The 25101-nt window shown below is 41.4% G+C and overlaps 2 protein-coding genes across 3 annotated transcripts in view; both read left to right on the top strand.

Annotated features, from left to right (window-relative positions):
- Window positions 1–7066, top strand: part of cltcl1 (clathrin, heavy chain-like 1) — a 30192-nt gene extending 23126 nt beyond the window's left edge. Inside the window, exons 28-31 of one of the 2 annotated variants that reach the window (XR_012178813.1) lie at window positions 8–178; window positions 357–578; window positions 1078–1157; window positions 3952–4012. Coding sequence is in view for 1 of the 2 variants with exons in the window: in XM_073466948.1 (XP_073323049.1) it covers window positions 8–178; window positions 357–578; window positions 3952–4027; window positions 5181–5446 (735 nt within the window). In the remaining variant the exon portion in view is untranslated. Of the gene's footprint in view, window positions 1–7; window positions 179–356; window positions 579–1077; window positions 1158–3951; window positions 4028–5180 lie in introns of those variants that run through there. The other variant, XM_073466948.1, reaches the window with a different exon arrangement.
- Window positions 7067–7931: 865 nt separating this feature from the next.
- On the top strand, window positions 7932–24807 carry LOC140996601 (tricarboxylate transport protein B, mitochondrial). The gene is made up of 9 exons (XM_073467037.1): window positions 7932–8043; window positions 17428–17535; window positions 18983–19082; window positions 22973–23111; window positions 23680–23764; window positions 23920–24024; window positions 24135–24250; window positions 24369–24442; window positions 24693–24807. The coding sequence occupies exons 1-9, from the start codon at window positions 7932–7934 to the stop codon at window positions 24805–24807; spliced, it is 954 nt and encodes a 317-aa protein (XP_073323138.1).
- Window positions 24808–25101: the final 294 nt, after the last annotated feature.

Raw genomic sequence — 25101 nt, 5'->3', positions numbered from 1 at the left:
TCCACAGGGCCTGAGAGCGTCCATCGATGCCTATGACAACTTTGATACCATTGGCTTGGCTCAGAGGTTAGAGAAACATGAACTGATTGAGTTCAGACGTATTGCTGCTTACCTGTATAAGGGCAACAACCGCTGGAGACAGAGTGTGGAGCTCTGCAAGAAGGACAAACTCTACAAGGTAAGAAAACAAACACAGTGTTCACACATGTACCTCCGTGTTCCTGTAGAGGGCAGTGTTTGTTTGTTTATTCTGTAGACAGATATATCTAGAGATACTGTAAATACACGGGCAAACTGAATTTATTGCTCAGACAACTTCTCAAACTTTAAACCCACTGTATTTCTGTCTCTCCCAGGATGCCATGCTGTACGCTGCAGAGTCAAAGGATGCTGAGCTGGCAGAGACTCTGCTCCAGTGGTTCCTGGAGGAGGGCAGGAAGGAGTGCTTCGCCGCCTGCCTGTTCGCCTCCTATGACCTGCTGCACCCTGACGTGGTGTTGGAGCTGGCCTGGAGGCACAACATCATGGACTTTGCCATGCCGTACTTCATCCAGGTCATGAGAGAGTACCTCACGAAGGTAAGTACTCCACTGAAAAACGATACAAAGAGTTCATATTTTTTATTGTTCATTTGTAGTTTTTGCTTAAAGTAAAAGTAGGTTCCATTATTGTATATTTTTTTAGCGCAAACTGCATTTTTACTGTGTACTAAACTTGGTTTATTTTTTTTAGATTGTTTAATTGCCTGTAGAAACTTGTCCTGACAGGTGAGACCTGGACAATAGTATTGGAAAAACAGATCACACAGAGAATTTTTAGCTCACACAGACATGCTGAGACAAAAAGGTGGAGAGAAAGGCTTTCTCAAGTAATGGTAGTAAAGTATATTTGCCAGTGAACTCCCTCTGGCCATCATGATGTCCTGTAATGTTGACCTGTAGACATGTGAGGTCACGCGGGGTCGTCTCTTTGGGTTCTTTTCCAGGTTGATGAGTTTGCAGCGAAGGTGACGGTCTCTGGCCCTCTTTTTATTTCTCTTATGTGTTCTGTCTGTTTCTGTTGTAACTGATCTCTCAGGTTTCTGATGTAGGAACCTAGCATGGACAGTAGACTGAGTACGGCCTAACTAGCTCTGCTGGTCCTGGAGAGCTGTCGTGGTGTGTGCAGGCTTTTGTTCCACTTCAGCACCAACACAACATGTTTTTTTTTAATGAATTTTGAGTTTATCTCCTGCAGCAGTTTCTAAATTATCCTCCGGGTCTCGTTGGTCTGAGTTAATATGAATTCCCATTTTAAAAACTCTGAGCTGTGAAGCAGAAACAAAATCATGAAATATGAAGATAAGGAAGAGACTAAATGTGGATTTAGCTTACTATTATCCGGGGCTTTGAACAAAAAGCTTTGTGTTCTGATCAGTGATATGAAGTTGTGACTATAAAGGCTTAAAAAACAAATTATAAAGAAATACACTTGCTACCTGTTAACCATGGAAATAAAAATTAGCTGCTGCTCTCTAAGGATAATGGATGCTGCTGATGTGAAATCATTCAATATGTGCACTAGTTTGGTAGGTTTTCACATATCAAGCTTTAGTATGTATCACGGTTTAGTGTGGTCTAAAGAAGTCTCTTTAAACGCTGTGTTGATGGCAGGAGCCAAAGCCTGTGCACCGTCTCGTTCTTCAGGACCAGGATTAGCCTGTCCTGGCCTAACAGATACCTCTCACCTTCTAACACCCCTTGGGGCTGCATCTAGTGCTAAGTGGCATTTTTTAAAATCTTGATCATTCCAGTTGTGCTGACGCAAATCGGCAGAATTATTTAATTGTGCAGTAGTAATATACGAGAAACACAGTGACCTTTCCACCTGGCCAATGCTCTCCAAAGACCAGTAATGAATGCGGGTGAGGAGAGCGAGCCACTCCAGACTTGATAGATGCATCCCCATGTTTCTAACCCCAGGTTAACAAGGTTTAGTTTCAGATATTTTAACTCAGATCAGTGCAGGGCCACAAACACTAACCTCAAATGTTTCCTCTGCCTGGGGGGAATTCTCTCAGTTTATTTCAGCTAATCAGACAATTTATCCTCTAGAGACCAAACGCTTTGTTCCATAAAGCACTGGTCAAACTGGCTGGGGTTGAATCTTGCAGCCGGACAGAAAGAGAAATGCCAGCTCATTTTTACTTCAAAGTAGTTGGACAAATACCAAGAGACAGCACAGACATTTATAGATATTGTGGCCCTCAGAGCTGCAATGATTAATCGATTAGTGGATTGAAAGAAAAGTAATTGGAAACTATTTTTTTAAGCAAAAATGTCAAACATATGGTGTTCCAGCATTTTAAATGAAGAGATTTGCTGTTTTTTCAAAAATCGTTAGTTGCAGCCTTGTTTTAAATGATAAGATCACGTCCATTTTAATTAGAAGCATAGGGTATATCAAATATTCATTCTGGAAGTTATTTCTCATTCACACTCATGCAGAAAGTTAACATTTTCACTCTTTTGTCCAAACTTTTTTCTTTATTTCTAGAAATTATGACTCAACAGTAATTCTCCTTAATTGACTCTACATTTAAACTGACCACCGCTTACATCAGAAACCTTTTTGCTATTCAGCTTTCTCCACAGTTGAAGCACAATGCCTGAATATAGCTTTGCACTTACTGACTAGAAAAACAGAAACGGAATAAAAAACACTTTAATGGCACTGCGACCAACTCACTGCGCCGATACTGTATGCCTGGCGAGGATGAGCTTAACCTGTGAGCTTCTAATATGTAGCTTGATTTTAGTCCAGAAATACACTCAGTGAAAATGTGTCAGGATGGCCTGCTTACAGCCATGAATGGGATGCATGTGGGAGCTGTGACTGTCGTTTATTTAACTGTGAATGGCTGGAAATGTAGCATCAGCATTTAGGCATGTAGCTTCTCCTTTACTTAATAATACACAATGTAATACTTCTTTAACCTTGAATCCCACTATAATTTTTCTTTAAAGGGGCAATTCACACAAATCACAAGAAAACAAAACATGTCCCCTCCAGCGGTATTTAGCCATGGTGTACTTACGGTGCTCGGTCCCATCAGTGAGACTCTACTTTTATCTCTGGTGCTCAGACCATTCACAAAATGACATTTTAGAGACTCGAAAGCTGTGCCTCTGCATATCTGCAGAGGCACAGTGTGCTTGTTATCTTGTCATCCATGATAATCCACAGACCTCGGTGTCAACAGAAAACCATTTTCTGCTGAATTAAAAAAATAATAACAGCTGTCGACAGCGAGGCCTGTGAATGATTTAATGATGAACAGGGACATCAATCTGGAAAGACACATAGCTTTTGAGTCTCCGGGGTGATAGTTGGAGTAAAAGTCTCCATGTTTAGATACCACTGGAGAGGTTAAAGTGTTTTCTGGTTTTTAGTGATTTGGGTGAACGGACCCTTTAATTGTTGACTTAACATTTGTACTGGAGGCTGTTTTAGAAATTCTCACCAAACCTGCATGGCATCTTCTCTGAGGTAACCTTAGCTGCACTGTGAAGTCCTGTGTGTAGTTTTGTCTTTCAGAAGTGGGTATGATAAATCTAATGTGTTAACTTGTCATAATTATCAGTATGTATCTGTTAGATATAAAATAAAAGCTTCAATGAAGTTTAGTTTATGTTTAGTTTATAGTTTATGGTTTATTGTAGATCATCAAACATGAAATTGCCATTCAAATAAAACTGGCACATCACTGTGATCACTACATTGTAGATGTCCAGCAAAAATCTTTCATTTAATCTAGCTTACTTTGTTACATTTTGAGCTTATCTTGGACTTAAATGGAGTTTCAAGGTTTCTGCAGGATACCTACAATGTGTGAGATCAGACTTTGTTTTATTCTGTACAGTGTGTGAGTGATCCACGTCTGATCTATCCTCATTTCTTTGTTGCCCTCAGGTGGACAAACTGGAGGAGGCAGAAAGCCAAAGGAAAACTGAAGAGGAGGTGACAGAGCCTCAGCCGATGGTGTTTGGTAGGTTTACAGGCAGCATAACACCCCGTGGGGACAGACTTTGTGTTTCCCCAAATAGGAGAAATCTGCCTCCTGCTGTGAAAACAGCAGGGTGTGAACTGCGGTATTTATCTGCCTGTGTCTGTTAAACCCGAGTGGAAAAACAACTGGTGGTGTTGAAAATCAACATTAATCAAATATGTACCGATTGGATAAAGATAATAGTAAAGCAGTTCACTAAAACTTTAAGCACACAGGCAAATGTGTCTCCATGTGGTAGTCAGACTACTGATATTGGCTTCTCTATAAGAAAAGCAGACACACAAAGATTTGTCATTTACATTTACAACCTTTTGTGAAATGTCATTTTTTCTCAGGCGATGTCTTTGCCTTAATTTTATGGCCCACATACAATATTACAAAGAATGAATCTAGCCTTCCTGCCTAGCAGCTACTGGCTTTTATCCTATGATCAGTTTTCTCATGACTGCAATTTTTGGCACAAAATATCCAGACAGAGCTTTTTAAATGAGACATATAATACTCATTTTTTAGATTCATATATACTTTTTTTACTAGAATAGGTTTACATGCTTTAATGCTAAAAAAACACATCGGTTTTCTCACACTGTCCAGTGCTGCAGCTCTGTATGACCCCCCTCTGTCTGAAACGCTCTGTTTTAGCTCCTGTCTCTTTAAGGCCCCTCCTCCTGAATACCCAGTCTGCTCTGATTGGTCAGCTTGCAGATGCCTGAGCTAGCACTGCTAACAATAACTTTAGCAGTTTTGCTAAATTAATTCTTACGTGCCAATCAAGCTGTTAGGTATATTATGTTATATTATGTGTGACATGGTGACGTAGTGTGATGTCACAAAGTCACAGAATTAAAGGCGGGACTACTGACGCGGCGTTTCAGGAGCAGTGTTTTCTGTGGGACAGAAGAACTTCTGTTGGTGTGGACTTTTACCTTTCAAGACCTTTTACATGCACAAGAACCGACATAAAACAATGAAGGAAAGGAAAAAATCGGTCTCCTTTGACTGATGTTTAAGTATAGAATCACATAAAGAAACTTTAATTAAGCAAACACCCAGTGACAAAGATGTCATATTTTGTAAAACAAAAAAACAAAACCTGTAAGGTGATTCTTTGTATGTTTGTTTGTGTCATCAGGTCAGCAACTGATGTTGACAGGCTCTTCTACTCCAGTGGCTCCCCAGCCAGCGTACCCAGGCTATGGTTACCCCGCTGCCCCAGGCTACCCTGCTCAGCCCGTCGCCGCCGCAGGATACAATGCCCCGCCCGCCGCTGCCGCTGCAGGATACAATGCTCCGCCTGCTGCCGCCGCCGCCGCCGCCGCCGCAGGATACCCTGCTCAGCCTGCTGCCGCTGCTGCAGGATACCCTGCTCAGCCTGCCGCATATGGCTTCAATATGTAGAAGCCTGATCCCACCTATTCCACCCCCCCTCCCCTCTTCTCCCCCACACACACTCAGACCTGAACCACACCCAACCATGCTGCAATGGGTCTCAACTGACGGCACGGAGACCTCTGAAACTCACCTGGGCCTTCACCCACATCAACTGAAACTGCAATAGAAACTCTTCCTCTCTACTCTCTCCACACACACACACTTCAGGATGGCATCAAGGCTGTTGGACTCTCTTCTCCTCTCCTCTCCTCTCCTCTCCTCTCCTCTCCTCTCCTCTCCTCTCCTCTCCTCTCCTCTCCTCTCCTCTCCTCTCCTCTCAACGTTGACATTATAATTGCATCATTGATCTACACAGCATGAAGTCACCTCTCAGCTCCTAGAGGAATTAACATACCGAAGATCACATTAGTGACACCAAACCACTCTGTCCTGTTGCTGTTCCGTGTAGACTTTATTAACCATAGAGCAGCTTCTCTCTTTGTTTTCTCCTAGACATTCAGCACTGACGAGAAAGACTTTGTTACTGAGGAGCGGAGGGGCATGCGTGCGTCTCCCCCTCCCTCCTAAAGCACTGTTACGGCCTTACATACTCTGAGAAGGTGGCAGAAAACAGGCTCATTTGTTCATGTTTTAATTTCACAACTGTCTCATGCTCTGATTAGAAGGACAGTTACTGTGCAATAGTTTTGTTTGTCCTCTCACAACAGGTACAAAGTGTTTGCTGTATACAGACTAAGAACACTTGTTCATGAGGTTACAGTACTGTCTGTGTATGTGTGTGTGTGCGTGAGTGCGTGTGTCTGTGTAGCCTCTAAAGCCTTCGAGGGTTACATCACCAAACCAAGAGACACTCAATGAAATTTCCACTCCCTTGCAGCCGCGAACCTGTTCCTCGACTTCTCGGACTCTGATCAGGAGTTACAGGATGATTGTGACAAAAAGACGGGAGAATGAAAGAAAGAAAGAAAGAAAGGAGATGAAATAAAAAAAAAAATGCTATATGCTGTAGTCTGCATGTGCTGCCAAACTATAAAGCTGCAACCAGGAGCACAATTTTCATGTTACACTCAAAGTATATCAAGTATTACTAATGTTGTGTCAAAAACGAAGTGATGTTCGATGAAACTCTCTCACACCCAACTAACAGAAAACGATGATGAAGCTCCAGCAGACTTGAGGAGATGAAAACACAGGGGGAAACATCAGCTCACATCCTGGTGGCTCAAAAAAAAAAAATCATTATTGTACTGAAAACCGTGTATAATTTAAGATATATTGAAATACCTTAACTAATCAAAGAAGTCAAATATTATGGAATACCGTATGTATTGTCTATAGTGTGTTGTTGTAGTCTTAAAAAGCATAATGATTTTTGTAAGAAAAGGACAAAATGCAAAAACAGCAGGTGAATAAATGGCAAAGTCTTGAGGAAAAAGCTGCTCCAAGTGGTGACAGTTTGGTTGACTGTTTACTTCCTGTGCTGTCCGACAGTCCCTGTATGATACACTGACCGGCTCTGTCCCATATGTGGTGTCACCTCTGGGAGCGGAGAGCTGCACCACTAAGCACTCCCTTTATCTGCACAAGTCATGCATACAGAAAGAGAAATAAAGTTTACACACAGTGGTGTTTGTGCTATATATTTTTTTTAAATGTTAACACATTCATACCAGGAAAATGATTCTCTGGAGGGTTGATAGTGGGGAGTTTTCAGAGCTGTGAGCATGGTGTCTGTCAGGGCTCTCCTGCTGCGCCCTCATTTCCATCCGAGACTGACGTTTTGGTAACCAGGCTGCCAGGACCTGATTGATGGTTTCTGTCTCGGCGAGAGCTGCTGCCTCTTTGTTTGGAGAGGGTGTGGTTGGGCTGTATGGACCTATTACTGCCTGCTGCTGGAGGATTTAGTAGTAAAAGATTTAATAACACGGTTTGACTCTCCCTTGCGAAGCTGTGTTTGTATGGTAATGTGGACACAGGCTGCGCCCCGCCCTTCTTCTTCTCCTGTTAAACAACAGAGGCCATCTCCTCTCACCCCGAGCTCGTATCAGCACCCCACTATCACCCACAGCACCCGAGCACACAACAGGCACCGCTGCACTCGCGCGTTACGCAGAAATCGCCAAGTTTCCAGGCGGCAGCAGGACGCGGATGCAACTGTTTATCTGCCCCTCCTTGCTTCCGGTTTGCTTTGCTCTCCTACGTCCTACTGTCGTGATACGGCGTTACCATGGTTACAAATAACAGATATTGGATGTAGAATATCCCAACTTCCTTGTCAGTTCCCGTATCCGCCCACTGTCAACAGAGAGAGCCGCCGGACTGGAGGAGAGTGAGGACGCATCCACCTGAAAGCGCACCAGACAGGAGTGGTCCATGTGTTGCGCGCTCCAGACTCCTTGAAGAAAAACTGCAAGCTGCCTACTTAAAAAAAACCAAAAACCTTATTAGACTAGGAGATTTTTTTTTCTTTTTTGCAGATTTCACTGTAATAATGCAGGACAGAGGCTCATTTATCAGCCCTTTCCCCAGACCGCGGTGTCTGGCGGCAGCGGCGCCGGCGGGGAAAGCGAAATTAACTCACCCGGGGAAAGCGATTATGGCAGGTAAGTTCATCTTTACATGTCAAAAAAAGTCAACTCAATGTCTAACTGTTGATTACATCAGTGTTACCCTCACATTTCACATGCGCTGTGTGAGCTTGTTTCTGGAGCGCAGCGGAGCGAAGTATACTGGAGAGACGGCAGCCTCTGAAGACAAAACAGCAGCAGAACAATAAAATAGTAACAGTGTTGAGTTGAGGAAATGAAGTGTAGTTACAGCTTAAAACGAGAGAAGGCTGAGGAAGTTACTCACTAAATAAACCAGATGGACAACTACAAACAGGATTGCCACACCTACTCCAGTGACACGTCTCACTGTGTGCTCTGAGGACTGAGAGCTTCAAGTTAGTGGAGCTGCAGTAAACATAGAGAATGAACTGGAACAACAGGTATATTATCCAACAGCTTCAAACCATCCTGACCCTGTGACCTTTGATGGTGTTGTAAAAGTGAAACAGTCTTCAGAGCTCAAGAAGAAGAAAGCAGTTTTCTTCCTCTGTCCTTGTGTCCTGTCAGACAGTGCTGTCCTGTCACTGTCAGATCTTACCTGCCTCACTGATGTGATTGTATCTCTCTGATCTGAAGATCACCTCTACCGTGCTTTACATAATGCTATTAGAGCGGATTGACGCGTGCAGCAGGATAGGGGACACTCCTGAGACAATACACTATCTCAGCAGGTATGAGTCAAAGTGAGAGGACTGAGAGAATATAACACAAGAAACGTCTTTAATGTTCCTCCAGGTGATCTTGAGCAGAAGATTTTTGCTTTCTTCTTGAATTTTAAACACTTTACGGGACGAAATCATGAAGAGATCATTTGATATGATGGAAATTGTCAGACAATATTTATCCATCCGGTCATCCGAACGCTGTTTTCTACAGATGTCACTGACATTTACTTCAGTTGTTGATCAATGTATTGATTAGATTTGGAATAATGGGTTAAACAATATTGATAAATGCCCACCAAGTAACCAGAGCCAAAATGTTTTCTTAGTTTTATCAGAAGCCAAATATGATATTAACCTTAAACAGAGAAAATACAATAAATCTGCACCGAAACTGTAACTAGAAAATGTTCAGTGTGAGACAAAATGGCTAAAATGTTTGATCAATTATCAACATTTTAACAAATCAATTGCTTCAGCACTACTTCAGTCATACTTGTTTTAGCCATGTTTGCGTCTGATCCATTTATCCCCGCTGAGGCTCAGACTCTTCCGTCCTCCTCTCCTGCCGCTCTGTCGACCCCCTCGTGTGTTGATGATGATCAGGGTGCAGCAGCTCCAGCTGATGAAGAGCCTCTCAGAGATGCTCCCGTATTAAGGCCACATGCTGCTGCTGATTTCAGCCTTGTTCTCCACTGACGGTTACATGCTGAATATATTCCTTTTGATTGAAGATTAAGAACAAACTTATGATTATTTTAGTTATTTTGCAAACTGCATTTTTTATGAGTTGCTGAATGCTTTTGGCGAGAAAATAGGGGAAATTAAAAGGTTTGAGGGCACAAGTGGACATCTTCAAGTTGATTGTTTTACTTGGCCAACAGTTAAAAATCCTTTAATACTTGCTTTACTATCATACATGAGACAGAAAATAGATAGATAGATTCAGGTTATTGACTTGAGACCATGGTCACATCATGCGGAGAACAAGCACCATATACCGTAATGACAAAACAACAGCACCCAGCAGGAAGTGCAACATAAATTACTCAAACTGAGGTCAAACCAAATTTACACTTGCCTTTTGGCTTACTGGCTGCAATAAAAACATTAATTTTACATAGACTGGTGCTTTAAACAAGTACTTTTCTTATGATCCAGTGTGCTTGCATTCTTAAAGACATAATATGTACGTTTCTGCTTAAAAATGTCTAAACACAACCAGACCTTTGTTTAATATTTTGTGGAGCTGTGTATTTACATCATCCCAAATGTCATTTTATTTCAGGGTCCAATTCGTAAGATAGTTGATTGTTGAGTCTCCTTCCGGACTTGTCAAATATTGACGCTTTGGGTTGGTTGGTCAGGCTGGCCACGTTAAAAAAAAATGTGATGCTGTAATCTTTTACACACCCTCTACAGTCCTGCTCAAACCTTTAGATCTACATGCATTTAAGGAGTTTGGTGTTTTTAACCATGAAGTGACAAGCATCCTGCATATAATTCATGTCCTTATTATACAATATGCACTCTGACCTTTTAAATTAACATAAAGCTCATACTCTGACATACTTATCACACGTTATCCACCGCTGTATGAGCTGATACACCATTCAGTACTCTGACTGACAAGGTAGTGCATCAAAAGAGGAACATAACATTTAGAAACAACTATTGAGTTGATGATGTTGTGGTAAGACGTGTGAGAAGAGATGAAGAATATCTCCTCCCATGACTCATGTCGTCCTGTCAGCCACTGAGAAATGGAAATGCAGCCGCGCTGAGACCTTTCCCTTCCCCCATCGGTCCCGTGCAGCCTGATTGACTGGATATGGCCCAGTGTTGCTCCCTCTTCCCCTCGCTGTGTCGTTTAGCTCGCCTTAAGCCTGTCTGTCCAGTTTTGCAGCAGCAGCATGATTTCATCCTCTGTCTCAGCCTCTGACTCCTCCTGGCCCCACTGTCAAGAAACTTTTGATTTATCTCCATCTTTCAAATGAAGCGGTTTGGAAATGAAAGTGTGCGTGTGTGGTTTAATGTTCAGAGCATCTCTGGGATGACTCAGCGATGGATAAACTGTCACTTTGAGTCTGATCGTCCATCAGAAACCACAGCTGATAGTTTACATCAGCTGGATACAAATTCTTCCCACTCAACTATGGAAGTTCATAAATCCAGCTGACACCTCTCCTGGTGTGACATCCTAATATTACTTCAGATTTATGTTGTGGTTCACAGTATGTCTGTGCTGAGAGAGAGAGCCGCACGTCCATTCCTCGCAGGCTCCAAGTAGACAAAGCAAGAAGTAGAAGGTCAAAGCTTAATGGATTAGAGAGCTCACTTCTTAGACTGTGGTCGGGGAGGAGGTCCAAAGCTTTTAGAGAGGCCTGTGAGCTCTTTCTGCTCCTATTGGTTAGTTCAAGTCTCCTCTCAACAGCCACTGGTTAAAACTGAAGTGGAGACACGGAAGGAGGAAGAGTTTTATGTGTGTGAAGCCTGAGGGAGAGAGAGTGCTCTAAATGGCTCTCTGGTCCTGATTCACTGGCTGTTGTGCATTCATACACTGTTGTGGCGTTTGTTTATAACCCTGCTGAGGGGAGTCTGTGAAGCAGAGGGATGGACAGACAGAGAGAGAGAGTTCCTTTTTTTTTTTCATCTTGATTTCATGATAGATTGGGTTTTCCACCGAGACAGGCTTGCTATTATGCCACTTTCTCTGCTCTCTTTTCCTCTCCTCCGCCTCGCTCTCTCTCGCCTCGGGGCAGCCAGTTAGCTTTTCTGAGTGGTTGTCTCCTCTCAGGCTCAGAGGGCTCGTCAAACTGAGCGCTTATTCCCTGTTTCCTCGCGTCACAGGTGACGTACACAGTCACCTCCCCTCCACCGTTGTGCTGCTGGCAGACCCTGAGTACTGCGAGGCGAGATAATAAATCACAGCGCACTCCTCTGTCCACGACCCCTCCACCCCCACTGTAACAGCCTGTCAGATAGGTGTTGGTATGGGGCAGCCATGGACACACAAACAGAAAGTGGTGCAGTGATTTAAAGTATAGTTACTCAGTGACCATTACATTTTCATCCTTTTTTAATTGCATTCGTGAATGTCATTGCGATTCATTACAGAGTTTTTGCATGTTTCATTAATTCTCCTTAATGACAAATCACACATACTGCACCTAAAGTTTTGAGATTGATTTTCTGCCTCCCAGTCAGTCACTGGTTTTAATTAATTACACTATTGTATAGAAATTAATTTGCAGAGATTGAAACTTGTTTGAAAAAATATAACTTTTTTTTGTCAGTTATATAATCAAAGCAGGGTAATCAATTTTCAAGTAATTACCTCGCTGGCTTCAAAAGCACTCATGGCATCTTAGACTTGAAAGATAGCTGCCCAACAACAATCTTTTAAAGGCTTCGAAAGACTCATTTCTCAATCAGCTTCTTACTATGAAATGTCTGGCTGTTTACTCGCTAAATGTTCCACTATGTTCACCAGCTGGGGTGCATCAGACAAATAAGACTCTTCAAAAGCTCATGAACATCGTAGAAGTTAACTTTGGCAAATTCAGAAAGCAGACTCTATTGTCAAATTAACTTTAACAAATGGCTATAATCAATCAACAACTTATGTAAATTAATACAATTTAAATATATCCTTCATCTGTAAAGAGCCTGGCAGCCTTCTCTACAACTGTACACACTGTCGAAACAACCTGTGTGCAGTTGTCCTGTTCATGTAAGACAGTGTACAATCTGCATGCTGCAGGGCTTTAAGCACTTCTAACAACTCACATGTAAAATTAATCCACATCCGTCTTGTAATTAGTCATCGCTGTAGCATCAGGGAGTGTTGCTTAGGACAGAGGAAGCCTAAAAGGCCAGACGTCAGATGAATAATTCTTTTCATGTTTTTGCGCGAAGGCAAACAGAAATATTAAGGCACTATTAATAGGAAACCTCATGTTTGAAGTGCATCAGTCCTCTGGCTGTGTTCTCTGTTTGGACTGGAGTTATGGACATAATAACATCTTCGCTTCAGACCACAGAGAATTTAAAGTGAGAGATAATCTAAATAAGGAACATCTGGATGAATAATAGATAGATTCTGCTGCAAAACTGATTATTAATTTGCTGGCCTGTGCACACACACAAGCACAGACACACACAAAGATACACATTGGTGACTGTTTTGGTCGAGTTTTACTGCTAAATTGAGTGGAGAAAATGAAATCACCAAAAATATATATGATATAATTTTAGGTCTTACTGCAGAAGTGCTTTAAAGGTGCTAACTAGCGTTTATTTTGTGCGTTTAGTACCTGATGCTGGATTGTTAGAAAGATGAAGTTTCTTGGTGGACCAGATGTGTTGGATGCTCATTAGAGTCACCTCAGCAGACAGGACAGGATTTCAGGAAGTGTTCCTCCCTGTCATCTGGCTGTCTGCCTGTTCATCTGGCTTTCTCTGTGCCGCTGTATGGTGGAAAAAAGAAAATGTTATTTTTTTTTGTGCATCTTGCATGATTATTTGTGTGAATGTGCACATTTACAAATTGATCAACAACTATGTTGGTAATTTTGTATCTATTCATCTTATTCCAGCCTCTCATTTGTGAGAATTCAGTAATTTCTTTATCTTATGTGATAGTAAACTGTATGTAACAGTATCTTTTAGCTTTAGACTCAAAGATACCAAGTATTTTTTTCCCTGCTACAAGGGTGTTTTAGTTTAGGATAATGGGGTGGCCAATCAGATTTCGGAGATGGCCTTGTCACCCCTGGCCACCCCCTGGTTACGTCCGTGACTGAAATGTCTCAAAAACTATTAGATGGATTTTAGTGTAACGTGTAGACATTCATGCTCCCCAGAGGATGTTTCTGCTCACTTTGGTGATCCTCTGACTCTTCCCATATGGCCAACCATTAACATTTTAGTTTTTTCAGTGACATGTGGGATGCATTGCCATGAAAGTTGATAAAAATATCCAGGTTGCACCCCTGGGGAGCCTGACTTTTCATCCAGCACAACCAGCAGGTCTCTTTTTGAACATGACAGTGCCCTGGTGCACAAAGCCAGGTCCGTAAAGCGATGGTTGTCCAAGTTTGGTGTGGAATAACTTTATTAGAGCCTCGACCTCAACACCATCAAACAGCTTTGGAATAAACCTGAACGCTTACTGTGAGCAAGGCCTTATCACCCAACATCTGTGGCCAGCCTTACTAACACTCTTGTGGCTGGATGGGAACAAATCCAAGTTCAACATTCTTGTGGAAAGCCTTTACAGAGGGGCTGTTATAGGAGCTTATTAGTGCCTATGGTGCTGGGATGAGATGTTCAGCACTCACATACAGGAGTAAATTCCACGTTATATCTCATGTAGGCCAAAAATATGTTGCCCTCAAGGACAGTCTTATCTTTAAACAGTACATCAACGCATGCAGCCGACATCTGATTTATTAAACCGCTGCTCAGATTGCGGAAATTTCAAGTCTGTAGAAGCAGATTTGTATCAGGCACTGCCTGTTTTTAAAGCACCTCTGGGTTCTGAATATCACTCCAATGCCGTTTCCATTTCTTTTCATGTAATAGTAATAGTGTCAAAGATCTATGTGGATGCATTGATTTTATGACACGGTGTGGAGAAGAGTAGTCGGCAACGAGGAGAGAGGAAGGAAAGTGCTGCTGAGAGAAAAATTAACGGCAGAAGAGGAGAGCGAGCCTGTGAAGATCAAGATTAATGCTCATGTAACCCACGTTTGACAGCTACACCGGAGTCATTTAGGGTGTCATCTGTAAATGTGTGTGGAAAATACTGTTTGTGTGTGTGTGTGTGTGTGTGTGTGTGTGTGTTTTGGATGTACGCTGCAAGATGGAGTAGAAGACAGACAAACTGCTTCTCCTACCAGCGCTGTTTGTCTGATGAGGATTGATCATGTGGGCAGAGTGTGTTTGTGTGTTGCTGCTGGTTGGTTTTCACATGCAGAAAACAGATGAATGAGGTTTATTGTTTCTTCTTCTCCAAGACACACTGACCCACTGATCCCGGATCAGGACGGCTGGCATGGAGCGTTATAGAGCTCATGTGATTTCTGTTACAACTCAGCTGGTGAACATTTACTTACTGCTACTCCACAAAGATTAGAGGAATTAAAGCTCATTGGTGATCAAAGTGTGTGTGTGCGTGTGTGTGAATGAATGTCATGACTCAGCGTAGTGGTGCTCACAGTTTTAATGAATTGATAAGGTGAATCCAGGTATAATCAATGACGGATGATAATCACTTAACTATAATTGTGTCAGTCATCACAGCATGATGTCAATACTGATGTGCTGATATTAACTGAAATACTCAAGATACAAGTCGTGTTCATCACATTGAATAAAACAAATAGCCGCAAATAATATTATTTTAAGAAACTAAAAATATACATGATAAATTTAAATGTCAAAATGTTAAAATATGTGCGTCACAGTTTTCTTAAAACATAATTAAAGGGAGAGACAATAAATGAGGATGTGAGATAAATGTGCAGCATTAAGTAAAAGACATTTTCTCGTGTTATTGATTTTCCTTATTAAATCAGCCCCACTCACAGAAGAGGAGATGCAGATAAAGAGAGGCAGATGAGTCAGAGGCTGTTAAGGGTATTAAGTTTGAGTTGCAGTGTCATCTACTTATAGTCCAAAAAAGCATGTCCTGGTTAAATATCTGGTTTTATCTTGGTGCCACAGTGATACAAGTTCAAAATAGGGCTGTACGATACTGGAACAAGTCCAGTTGCCTACGATGCAGCACTTAAAATCACAGTGATAAAGGTCGTGTTGGCAGCAGCGACACGTGAGGAGAGCCAAACTGCAGAGGACATGAATGCATGTACTGTATGTAGGAGAACCAGTGCGTCACTGGGTTGGGAAATGAGCCAGAATACACTTAGAAAAACTAGAATGGCACTGAGTTAAGCACATACATCCTTTAAGGCCCAACAGTCCCCTTTTGTTCTCACTCTTACAGTAGCTACCAGCCACTTAAAATGCCTGATTCTTTTCATCAAGATCCATTCATTATTCCCTCAATGAACAAAAAATTATGAAAAACGCCTGATCACACAATGTTAAAGAAAGTAAGAAAAAATTCCTGGGCTGAGACCCAAGTCCAAGTGTCGTGGAAATTCCTAAAAGTAGTTTTTCTTGCTGAAAAACCAACCAACAAACATACAAACAGACACAGGTGAAGCCAGTACTAACAGCTTCAACCTTCAAGACGTATTTCTCTAAAAAACATGAAGGAAAACTCTGCCAGTGTCCTCAGTACTGCATTTTTTTTTATTTCAATCACTTTGAGAGAAATTAGTCATTATCTTGAAAGAAGAAACACAGTGTTAGATCTCTGCACAACAATCGACCAAATCCATGCCTGAAGCTGGTTAGAGTGTAAGAAATGTACATTTTCTGACTATTATAAGTGACAGTGAGAAGAATTGGGTCAAAGCAGCACATAGATCATTTTCAAGCGGATTGTCTAATTTTTCTACATAAACTTTCTACATATAAAAGGCTTTAAAGCTGCTGTAGGCTGTAAAGCTGTTAAATAGCTCTATATTCCAACAGTAATCACTGTAATCGAGTGTTTGGTCAACACTTACAGCAGCTTTAAGATGGACCTGTTTTTACATTGTGCAGTGCATGAGAAGTAAAAGCTTCTGAGCATGTGAGGCACAGGTTTTTTTTTCTTTAAAAATCCAGATTAACATCTGATCACAGCTGGCAATTCTAAGAAATGGAGAAATTCACGACCACTTCCTGTTGAAACCACTCAGACTTTTCATGTGAAAGAATAAAGCATAGCAGTTTTTTTTCACCACCCATTGTCTGGCTCGTTGTGGTCTTGTGGTGAATTGCTTCTGGGTTTCCTGACTTCGCACAAACACAAATCATGTACAGTAAAATGTTCCTCAGAATTAACCAGGAGAATTATTGTAGCTAGCTAATTTCTTCTGTTAGTTGGAGGGCACGTCTGCATGTTGCTGTGTAACCACATCCCTTGCACAGTGTGCTTGTGTGTTTGTCTGTGTCATTGAGTTAATGGAGGGTCTTGGCCTGGGTAATGGAGCCCCTCCCTGCAGGCTAAGCGGATAATTTAATTAATGTCAACCCCCTCTCTCCATGCTCCCTCCTTCCCTTGTGACTCATCTGTGTTGTGCAGCAGCCTCGCGTTTGGATACTCGTCCTCATCTACTCGACTCATCGACTGTGGCCAGTTTCAGGCTGAACCCTCTAGTGGTCACTCACACGTACATTCATTCATTCATTCATTCATTCGTTCATGTTTACTTGCTTTCTTTTCCTCTGTGCAGGCACTGTGTTGAGTTTCTGTTCCTCGAACAGCAGAGTCTCTGTAGTTTAGCCAAAGCAGAAGCAGTTGATTTATCTTCGCCAGGCTCGTTACTCTTCCTCCCTCGGCTGGGGAGGTAACGCCATTTGTGGAGTCATTGTAATGATCCATGACGTCATGGGACCAGCTTGTAATTCACAACGGTGATGCAGCACTGAATCAGGCTTGGTTAGGCTGCAGCTAAGCAGACATGGTGTGCAAAATGCCAACAAAGCTGCCTGACAGACATCACTTTTTGATCAGTTCCAGGTTCATTGATACCTATTCTTTGTGTGCTTTATAGAAATAAACATCTGATTCTGAACTCTGATTTTCTGTGTTTTTCAGGTGGAATTGCAGGAGGCATAGAGATCTGCATCACCTTCCCCACAGAGTATGTCAAGACCCAGTTACAACTGGATGAGAAGGCCAATCCACCCAAATATAGAGGAATAAGTGAGTATGACGCATGTGTCTGTGTGTTTTTTAATAGTAACCCTCAGCTAGAGACCGTTTTATATGTTTTTGCCCATATTTCGAGTTGAGTTTAGGATTAAATTTAAGGACACTCATTACAGGCAGAACATTTTTCTTGCACTGGTCAATTTTTTGGTTTTTGCCTCCACCAGAATTTTAATTTAAAACATTCAAAAAATCAACAGAGTGTGAAGAAACAGCAGCATTGACGTCATGTCAAAGACATTAGTGTACTGTGTTGCAGAGATGTCTTCTAAAGTTAGCATGCTAACCAGCTAGCCCCGGCCCATCCTGTCTCATAAAACAACTTTGTAGAGGCAAAAGGCTAACAGTCCCCCTAGTTTCAGATAAGAAATATGCGGCAGCGGCAAGTTCGCTACACCGTCGAATAAGTATTAAGTAGTAGTATTAAACTCACAAAATGTCAAGGAAGGAGATATTTTACACTATTCTACACTATATTTGCTAACGGCAGCTAATCACTACAGCCAAAGATAGCTACAGCAAAGAGTATACTCAGCCACAGTAAGTGGCTGCCTCTTGGAGCAACCTTCAAATTCTATCCATTTCTCGCAAATTATACCTATATATATATATATATATATATATATATATATATATATATATATATATATATACCTATATCTATCTATCTATCTATCTATCTATCTATCTATCTACAGTATTTTCTGTTCTGTTCTTCATTATGTCTCTCTACCTCTCTTAGGAGCTCATTATCTAATTACCCATCATCCCTAGGTACATTAGGGATTCTGGCAGGCTGTCACTGTGCTTGTTTATATGACTTAGAACAGACCAATGCACACATGCACACTCACCCTCCATGCATACCAGACACACAAACACACACACACACACACACATGTAAACACACACACACACACACACACACACACACAGACACACACACACACACACAAACCCTGGTTGTGTTAATGTTGGCTAGAGCTCTGAGGATCGCAGACCGTGCTAATGAGCGCTCAAGACAGCTGTTGCTTTTCCAGCTCAGTTGTGCATTTGGCTTGATAGCAGAACATGGATAACTGGACTGATGTCTTCAAGAGTAAGAAAGTTCAAAGTAAAACACCACGTTTTTCAGGAAAACAGCCTGTGGTTCAGCTTGTTCCATTTCCCCTTTCATGATGTTGATGAAACCAAAAGTGAAGGACAGATGTTTCTGGTGCATTCTTTATCAGTGAATGACACGGGGCAAATAAATAACTGAATTAATACACAGTGTTCAACTAAATGTATTATACTATTAAAAGAAACTTGCTAGTTGTTGTTATGGTGGCTGGGATATTCTGAAAAGGGTTAATGCACTCAAATCTAAAAAATAAACTAATTTCTATGGAAGACAAACCCAAAAATACTGATGTAATACAGAGCATCCGTCTTCTTCCAGGTGACTGTGTGAAGCAGACGGTACAGGGTCATGGTGTTAGAGGACTGTACAGAGGACTCAGCTCGCTGCTGTATGGATCCATACCAAAATCTGCCGTCAGGTGAGTGAAATATCTGATAAGGACTGATGTATTTACTCAAGCACAAGTGAAATTTGTGACATTAAACCCCATGTAATGATAAAAGTCGCTAATCTCAAACATAAATTGATTGGATGATTGGCGTAATAATCAGTTATTGTTACATACATAGTAAGATAGAGCTGCAACGATGAATCGTCAACTGTTAAATTAATTGCCAACTCTTTTGATAATAGATTAGTCTGTCTGAGTAATTAAAAAAAAAATCTAAATTCTCTTGCGGCTTATGAATTTTTATGGTTTCCTTACTCCTCTGTGACAGTAAACTGAATATCTTTGGGTTGTGGACAAAACAAGAAACACTGATCAATGTTTTTATAGACGAAACATCTAATTGATTAATTGAGAAAATGTAAATAATCGTTAGTTGCTGCTCTAAAGTAAAACCATGTGACTCCTCTTTACAATGGTCCTGTTTCTCATGCTTCTGGGTAGCTTTTCAATATTTCTCTAATTATAATCTCTAATATTTTAAAATAGCATGTGTCTAATAAGTATAAAAAGTAGAATACACACTTCAGTTTTTATGTGTGCCAGTAAAGGCTGGGGTAAAAAGCACATTTTTAGCTAAGCCGTTGTGATCTTCTACCTGGAACCACTAACTCACACACTCCAATTATTCTAGTCCATTACCCACAATGCAAGGCATAAATGCCACACTCGCCTTCACTATAATTACGTTATTCTTTCACAGCAATGACATTTATTTCCAGACAAGTGTGCACACTGCAGTGCGCGCATACACACGTACACACACATTTTGCACAAAACCAGCCAGACGCCTTTATAGTCACCGTTTTTTCTTCTCCGTTTCATTCTTTCATTCATTCCCTTTCTTTCTGTGTGTGTGTGTGTGTGTGTGTGTGTGTGTGTGTGCGTGCTTGCGTGCATGCTACGCTGGAGGGTTGAGCCTGTCTGTACGATGGAGAGACAGGCCCAGTCAGGCGGAGCAACGATGCCACTCAAACTCAGGCAGGGTCTCAATAGGGGTACGGGGAGGGAGACTTGTGTTGGTACTCTGTCAATGGGTGTGTGTATGTTTATGTACAGTGTTTGTGTGTATGTTTGTGTGCGTGCACATGAGTGTGTCAGTCAGCCTTCAGCCTTTCCAGAGGGAGTCTGAATGGTTTTTCTCCTGCTCTAAGGAGAGTTTTCTCTGAGGAAATGTGGCGCGGAGAGGTTTAAGTCACGTCGCCTTTCTGCTCTTGTCAGCAGAATATATTGTATATAAAATGTGCATATAAGTGGCTCCATTTATATATAAATATAACCTACTCTGTGCAAGTTTTTTACATTTTAATACAATGATTTATCCCAGTGGGTTCCCTTTTTTAGCTATGGACTCCTTAAAAGAAGGCTCTCTGCTCGCAGCCCATCAGTAGTGTCAGATGTCTGTCGATTCTGAGCTGTTCAAACGTGGATTATTTCCCCTCGTCTCATTTCAATACTTTCCAGAGGCTTAAGTTACAAGAAAAAGCTAAGTTCAGAGGCAAATTTAAAAAACTACACATGATTTTGTTGAGTAAAAATATAAATTCCTGTTTATATTCATTCCTATTGTGATCGTTTGGGGGGTTGTTCGATCCTCAGATTACCTAAATCAATTGGAATAACTGAGTTAATACAGCATGACGAGTTAAGTGAATGAAAAAATGAAACATGACGGAGAGACTGAAAGTCATCGAGATGGGAACGGTTAGATCTGATTTATGGAGAGTAGCCTGGCACGTTTCCATTTGACCATCGCTTCACCTCAGTCGTTTGTTCGATCCATTCTTTTTTTACCTCCTCTATGTTCCTTCCTCCCCCCTTCCTATCTCTCCCTACCCTCCTTCTCCCCCATCCCATTAACTGATTGCCTGCGCACCATCAAGCACCACGCAGTCTGCTGGAGGGTTGTCAGGTAGGCATGAGAGGGACGAAGAAGAAAGCTTTTGACCTTTTCATTCCCTTAACTCTTTCATTCATTCCTCCTTTCTCTCTCCTTCACCTCTTCTTGTCACCATAACTGACCTTGCAGAAAGATTTACTAATGAAGATTGGGCAGCACTCTGCTGTCCAGACTGACTCATCCCTCCAACTGTGGATGTCGGCCAAAATTCACAATGTGTCAAATTATAACTGTGAAGTTTAGTCCACTTGTTAAATGGAGGAGAATTTGGAGAGTAAATTGGCGCAGGAGCAGACCTGACACTGGCATATTTCTCTCCAGCAGCTTTAATGAATGGCGTTTGTTTCTCAAGGTTGGTTATTAATTTGCTCTTCGTGCAAGGAAGCTGTAGGGAAGTATAACATTTTTTACCCTCTCCAAAGCTAAAAAGCTGTTTTTGTAGTCGGCAAATGGTGTGCACAAAGAGCGAGACGAATGGATTTATTTTTACCTGCTGTTTGTTCTTGCTTGACAGTTAGTTAATTGGGTGGAGCCTGTCTTTCAAAACCAACTAAATCTGTGTGAGTAGTGAGACAGGAACAGATGTGGAAGGTTAATGAGCAGAGAAAAATCTTGTCATAGGAAGGCAGATGGAGAAGAGAACTGAAATATCATGAGCCGAGTATAAGGGAGGAATTTTGTTAGACCCGTGACGACGGCAGGTAAATGGTTCGAGAAGACTGAGGGAAGACGAAGAGCGGAAAAACAAAGCATTCATCAAGACCAAGTGTCTGTCCTCCCCCGCCTCTTTGCTAAATGTACCGGGCAGCGTCCTGCCTTCACCACAATTCAATTCCATCTATAAATAACCTTTCTTGTAAACGACTCGCTGGCACAACATTTTCTGATTGCAGAGATACATAAACCACACACACAAACACACACACACACACACACACACACACACACACACACACACACACACACACACACACACTGGGCTGGCTTCCATGGCAGCTGTTGCTGGTCACTCGATGGTTACTGAGACAGTTTATTGGTGCATCTTTAATGAGGACGCAGGCAGGACAATAAAGTAAAAGCCCTGAGCACATTCTGCACTCTCAGCAGTTTTTTTCCACTAAAAATCTGAGTTGGAAGGAAGTTTTCTTGTCTCGAGGTGCATCCGTGCTTCTGCTTTTATTTGTACTCGGTGGATCATGGAGTGTAAGCGTCCTCCTCTGCCACCTGATTTCTGCTGATGAGAGGCAGCTTAATTATCTTTCTAATACAAGGAATCTCATTATCTTTTCTATTGTCATCTGTTTGTTTTCATTTTAGTCTATTGCTTTACTAAAGCATTTCAGTAAGCACAAACAGATACTGGAAGATGGTCCAGGGTGACTATAAAGCTGCATTAAGGAGTGAAATGGTGCTTAAATCAATGAGTGCAAAAAGACAACCACAAGTGCGAATTTTTCAAATGTGAAGATGGAAAGCATTTTGTTGTTGTTGTTTACATTCCTCCCTACATAAATGAAAAGAATGCACTACACGGAATTATTTCCTGGGTCTACACTTTGTATGTTTAAATCTTTCAATATTGTTTTTCATTTCCTTTTTCATTTCAGATTTCATCCTGTCATATTCTGAATTGTACTATCTGTACATATATTCTATAAATGCCTTGAACCTTATACCGTCCAACCTGCCATGTTAGAATTTGATATTTTCTGACTGAGTTGTGTATAGGTTGTGTTTTTATAGTTTCCAGGATTTAAAAAAAAAGAAGTGGGCATTTGAAGGGATAGTACTTACTGACATACCTCATACTGACCTTATTTATGGATGGAATTGTTGACCTGTTTTTCAGAGTTGTCTAAAGGACAGCCACTTTTTTTGTAACACAAAGAGTGTCTTTTGATATTACAGTCAGGTGTTAACTTGTCCCATAATTCATTGCTGGCTCTGTCCTGTTGCTCAGGTTCGGGATTTTTGAGTTCCTCAGCAACCATGCAAAGGATGAGTCCGGTCGACTGGACAGCACCAGGGGCATGCTGTGTGGGCTCGGAGCCGGGGTGATGGAGGCCGTTCTGGTAGTCTGTCCAATGGAAACTGTCAAGGTATGTTCCAGACTGATCTGTGGTCAGATTTCAGATTAGATTAGATAGAATAAACATGAAACATCTGTCTGTGTACTTTTGTAATTTTTGTATCTAAACATTTTTTTAGGAACACATGCAGATTCTCACATTTCCAATTATTTGGTCATACCCTGTTTTTTAAAAAGATATTTAACAATATTACAATACACAACCGGTTTTAGAAAGTTTATTGATGTGTTCCCGAAACATGAGCCACACCTAAATTATTGTTATTATCAACAAAAATCATTATTGTTTTTTTTCCGCTTCTTTGTTTAATGACATTAATTCAATATTGGCCAAAGACGTGCTACACACATGGAAAGCAAAATGTAAAATCTTTTTTTTTTGTATTAAAAATGTCAACATAGGCAATTCAAAATTTGATTATAGACTAACATTTTCAATCTTTCTGTTAAATCGTTCGATTTTGTGTCTCTGCACATTCACTGAACTGTGTTTCTCAGTCTTTTTGAAAGAAGGCCAGACTAAACATTTGTGTTCTCTCTAATAGTAAAGCGCCCTTTTTTTTTCTCTCTCTCTGAAGGTTAAATTCATTCATGACCAGACTTCAGCCAAGCCCAAATACAAGGGCTTCTACCATGGAGTCAGAGAGATCGTCAGGGAACAAGGTAAAGACCAGCTCCAGTGCATGTAATTCACCTGACATCTACTGGTCACACAGGGTAACACAGCTGAAAATGTCACGTTAATTAAAAATTGTGATGATGTTATTTACTATGTAAAAGGAGCATCATAAATGTACCCACATATGCTGCTTTACCAGGAATAAGAGGGACGTACCAGGGTCTCACTGCCACGATCCTTAAACAAGGCTCCAACCAAGCTATTCGATTCTTTGTCATGACCTCTCTCAAGAACTGGTACAAAGGTCAGTGAGCTTGGAAAATTTCACCAGCTAGTCACCCCGTTCAGTTGCCAGTAGCAAGACTAAATTTTTTAAAGCAATCGATATGACTGACTCCTCCGTGCTTCCAATAGGCGATGATCCAAATAAAGCTATGAATCCATTGGTGACTGGACTGTTTGGAGCCATAGCAGGAGCAGCCAGTGTCTTTGGAAACACCCCACTAGATGTCATCAAGACAAGGATGCAGGTGGGTAATATGATGGCCGTTATTGTATACCTTGCTGGTGTTTTAATTCAAACTTGAGAAGTTGTCGCCACCTACTGACATTGATTAGAAATAACAGTGCATTTTTGTCTTTCCAAAGGGTCTGGAGGCACATAAATATAAAAGCACCTTGGACTGTGCTGTGAAGATCATGAGATATGAGGGCTTGGCAGCGTGAGTACAAGTCTGCTTTGTTTTGGTTTAGCTTTGAAAGTAGAAATCCTAAATGATCCTAAAATTATTTTTCCTACGAATCCTGAATCATGTCACAATCGCAATATCAGTCAAATTAATCACAAATTCTTGTTTTTCTATTAATCGTGCAGTAGTGCCACAGAATATAGAAATGCCATCAATAAATGTGGCTTTTTTGACACACACATATTTTATATTCACCTTCCTCTCTCTTTGTGTTCACCTGTAGTTTCTATAAAGGGACAGTTCCTCGGCTGGGCCGCGTGTGTCTGGATGTGGCTCTAGTTTTCATCATTTATGAGGAGGTGGTGAAGTTCCTGAATGTGGTCTGGAAGACGGACTGAGCTGCCGGACGTACTGAGGGCGGCGGCCTCCTGCTCCCCAGACATCAGACACAGATCTTTCACAGTTCTCTGCTGTATCCTAAAACTAGCTGCAGAGGGGGTGAGACAGAGAGCTGAACTTAGATCAGTGTCAGATGCTAAACTGGAAGTTACAGAACTCATTGATGGGGGCTGCAGAGTAGAAAGAGAGTCTGAAAGGAGGCTTGGTGTCGCCCACATCTGAACAGCTGGATGTGTGCAGCGTTTTGCTGCTCAGCGCCAGACACCTAACAAGACCAAGGGTCAGTTTCACAA

This window comes from Pagrus major, chromosome 5, assembly GCF_040436345.1.
Source record: "Pagrus major chromosome 5, Pma_NU_1.0".
NCBI classification, from domain to species: domain Eukaryota; kingdom Metazoa; phylum Chordata; class Actinopteri; order Spariformes; family Sparidae; genus Pagrus; species Pagrus major.
This window is presented reverse-complemented; position numbering and strand designations above follow the sequence as displayed.

Coding starts and splice junctions, on each gene's coding strand:
- LOC140996601 (XM_073467037.1), top strand. CDS start 7,932: ATGCAGGACAGAGGCTCATTTATCAGCCCTTTCCCCAGACCGCGGTGT. Junction 19,083..22,972: donor ATACCAAAATCTGCCGTCAG/GTGAGTGAAATA, acceptor CCTGTTGCTCAG/GTTCGGGATTTTTGAGTTCC. Junction 24,025..24,134: donor TCTCAAGAACTGGTACAAAG/GTCAGTGAGCTT, acceptor TGCTTCCAATAG/GCGATGATCCAAATAAAGCT.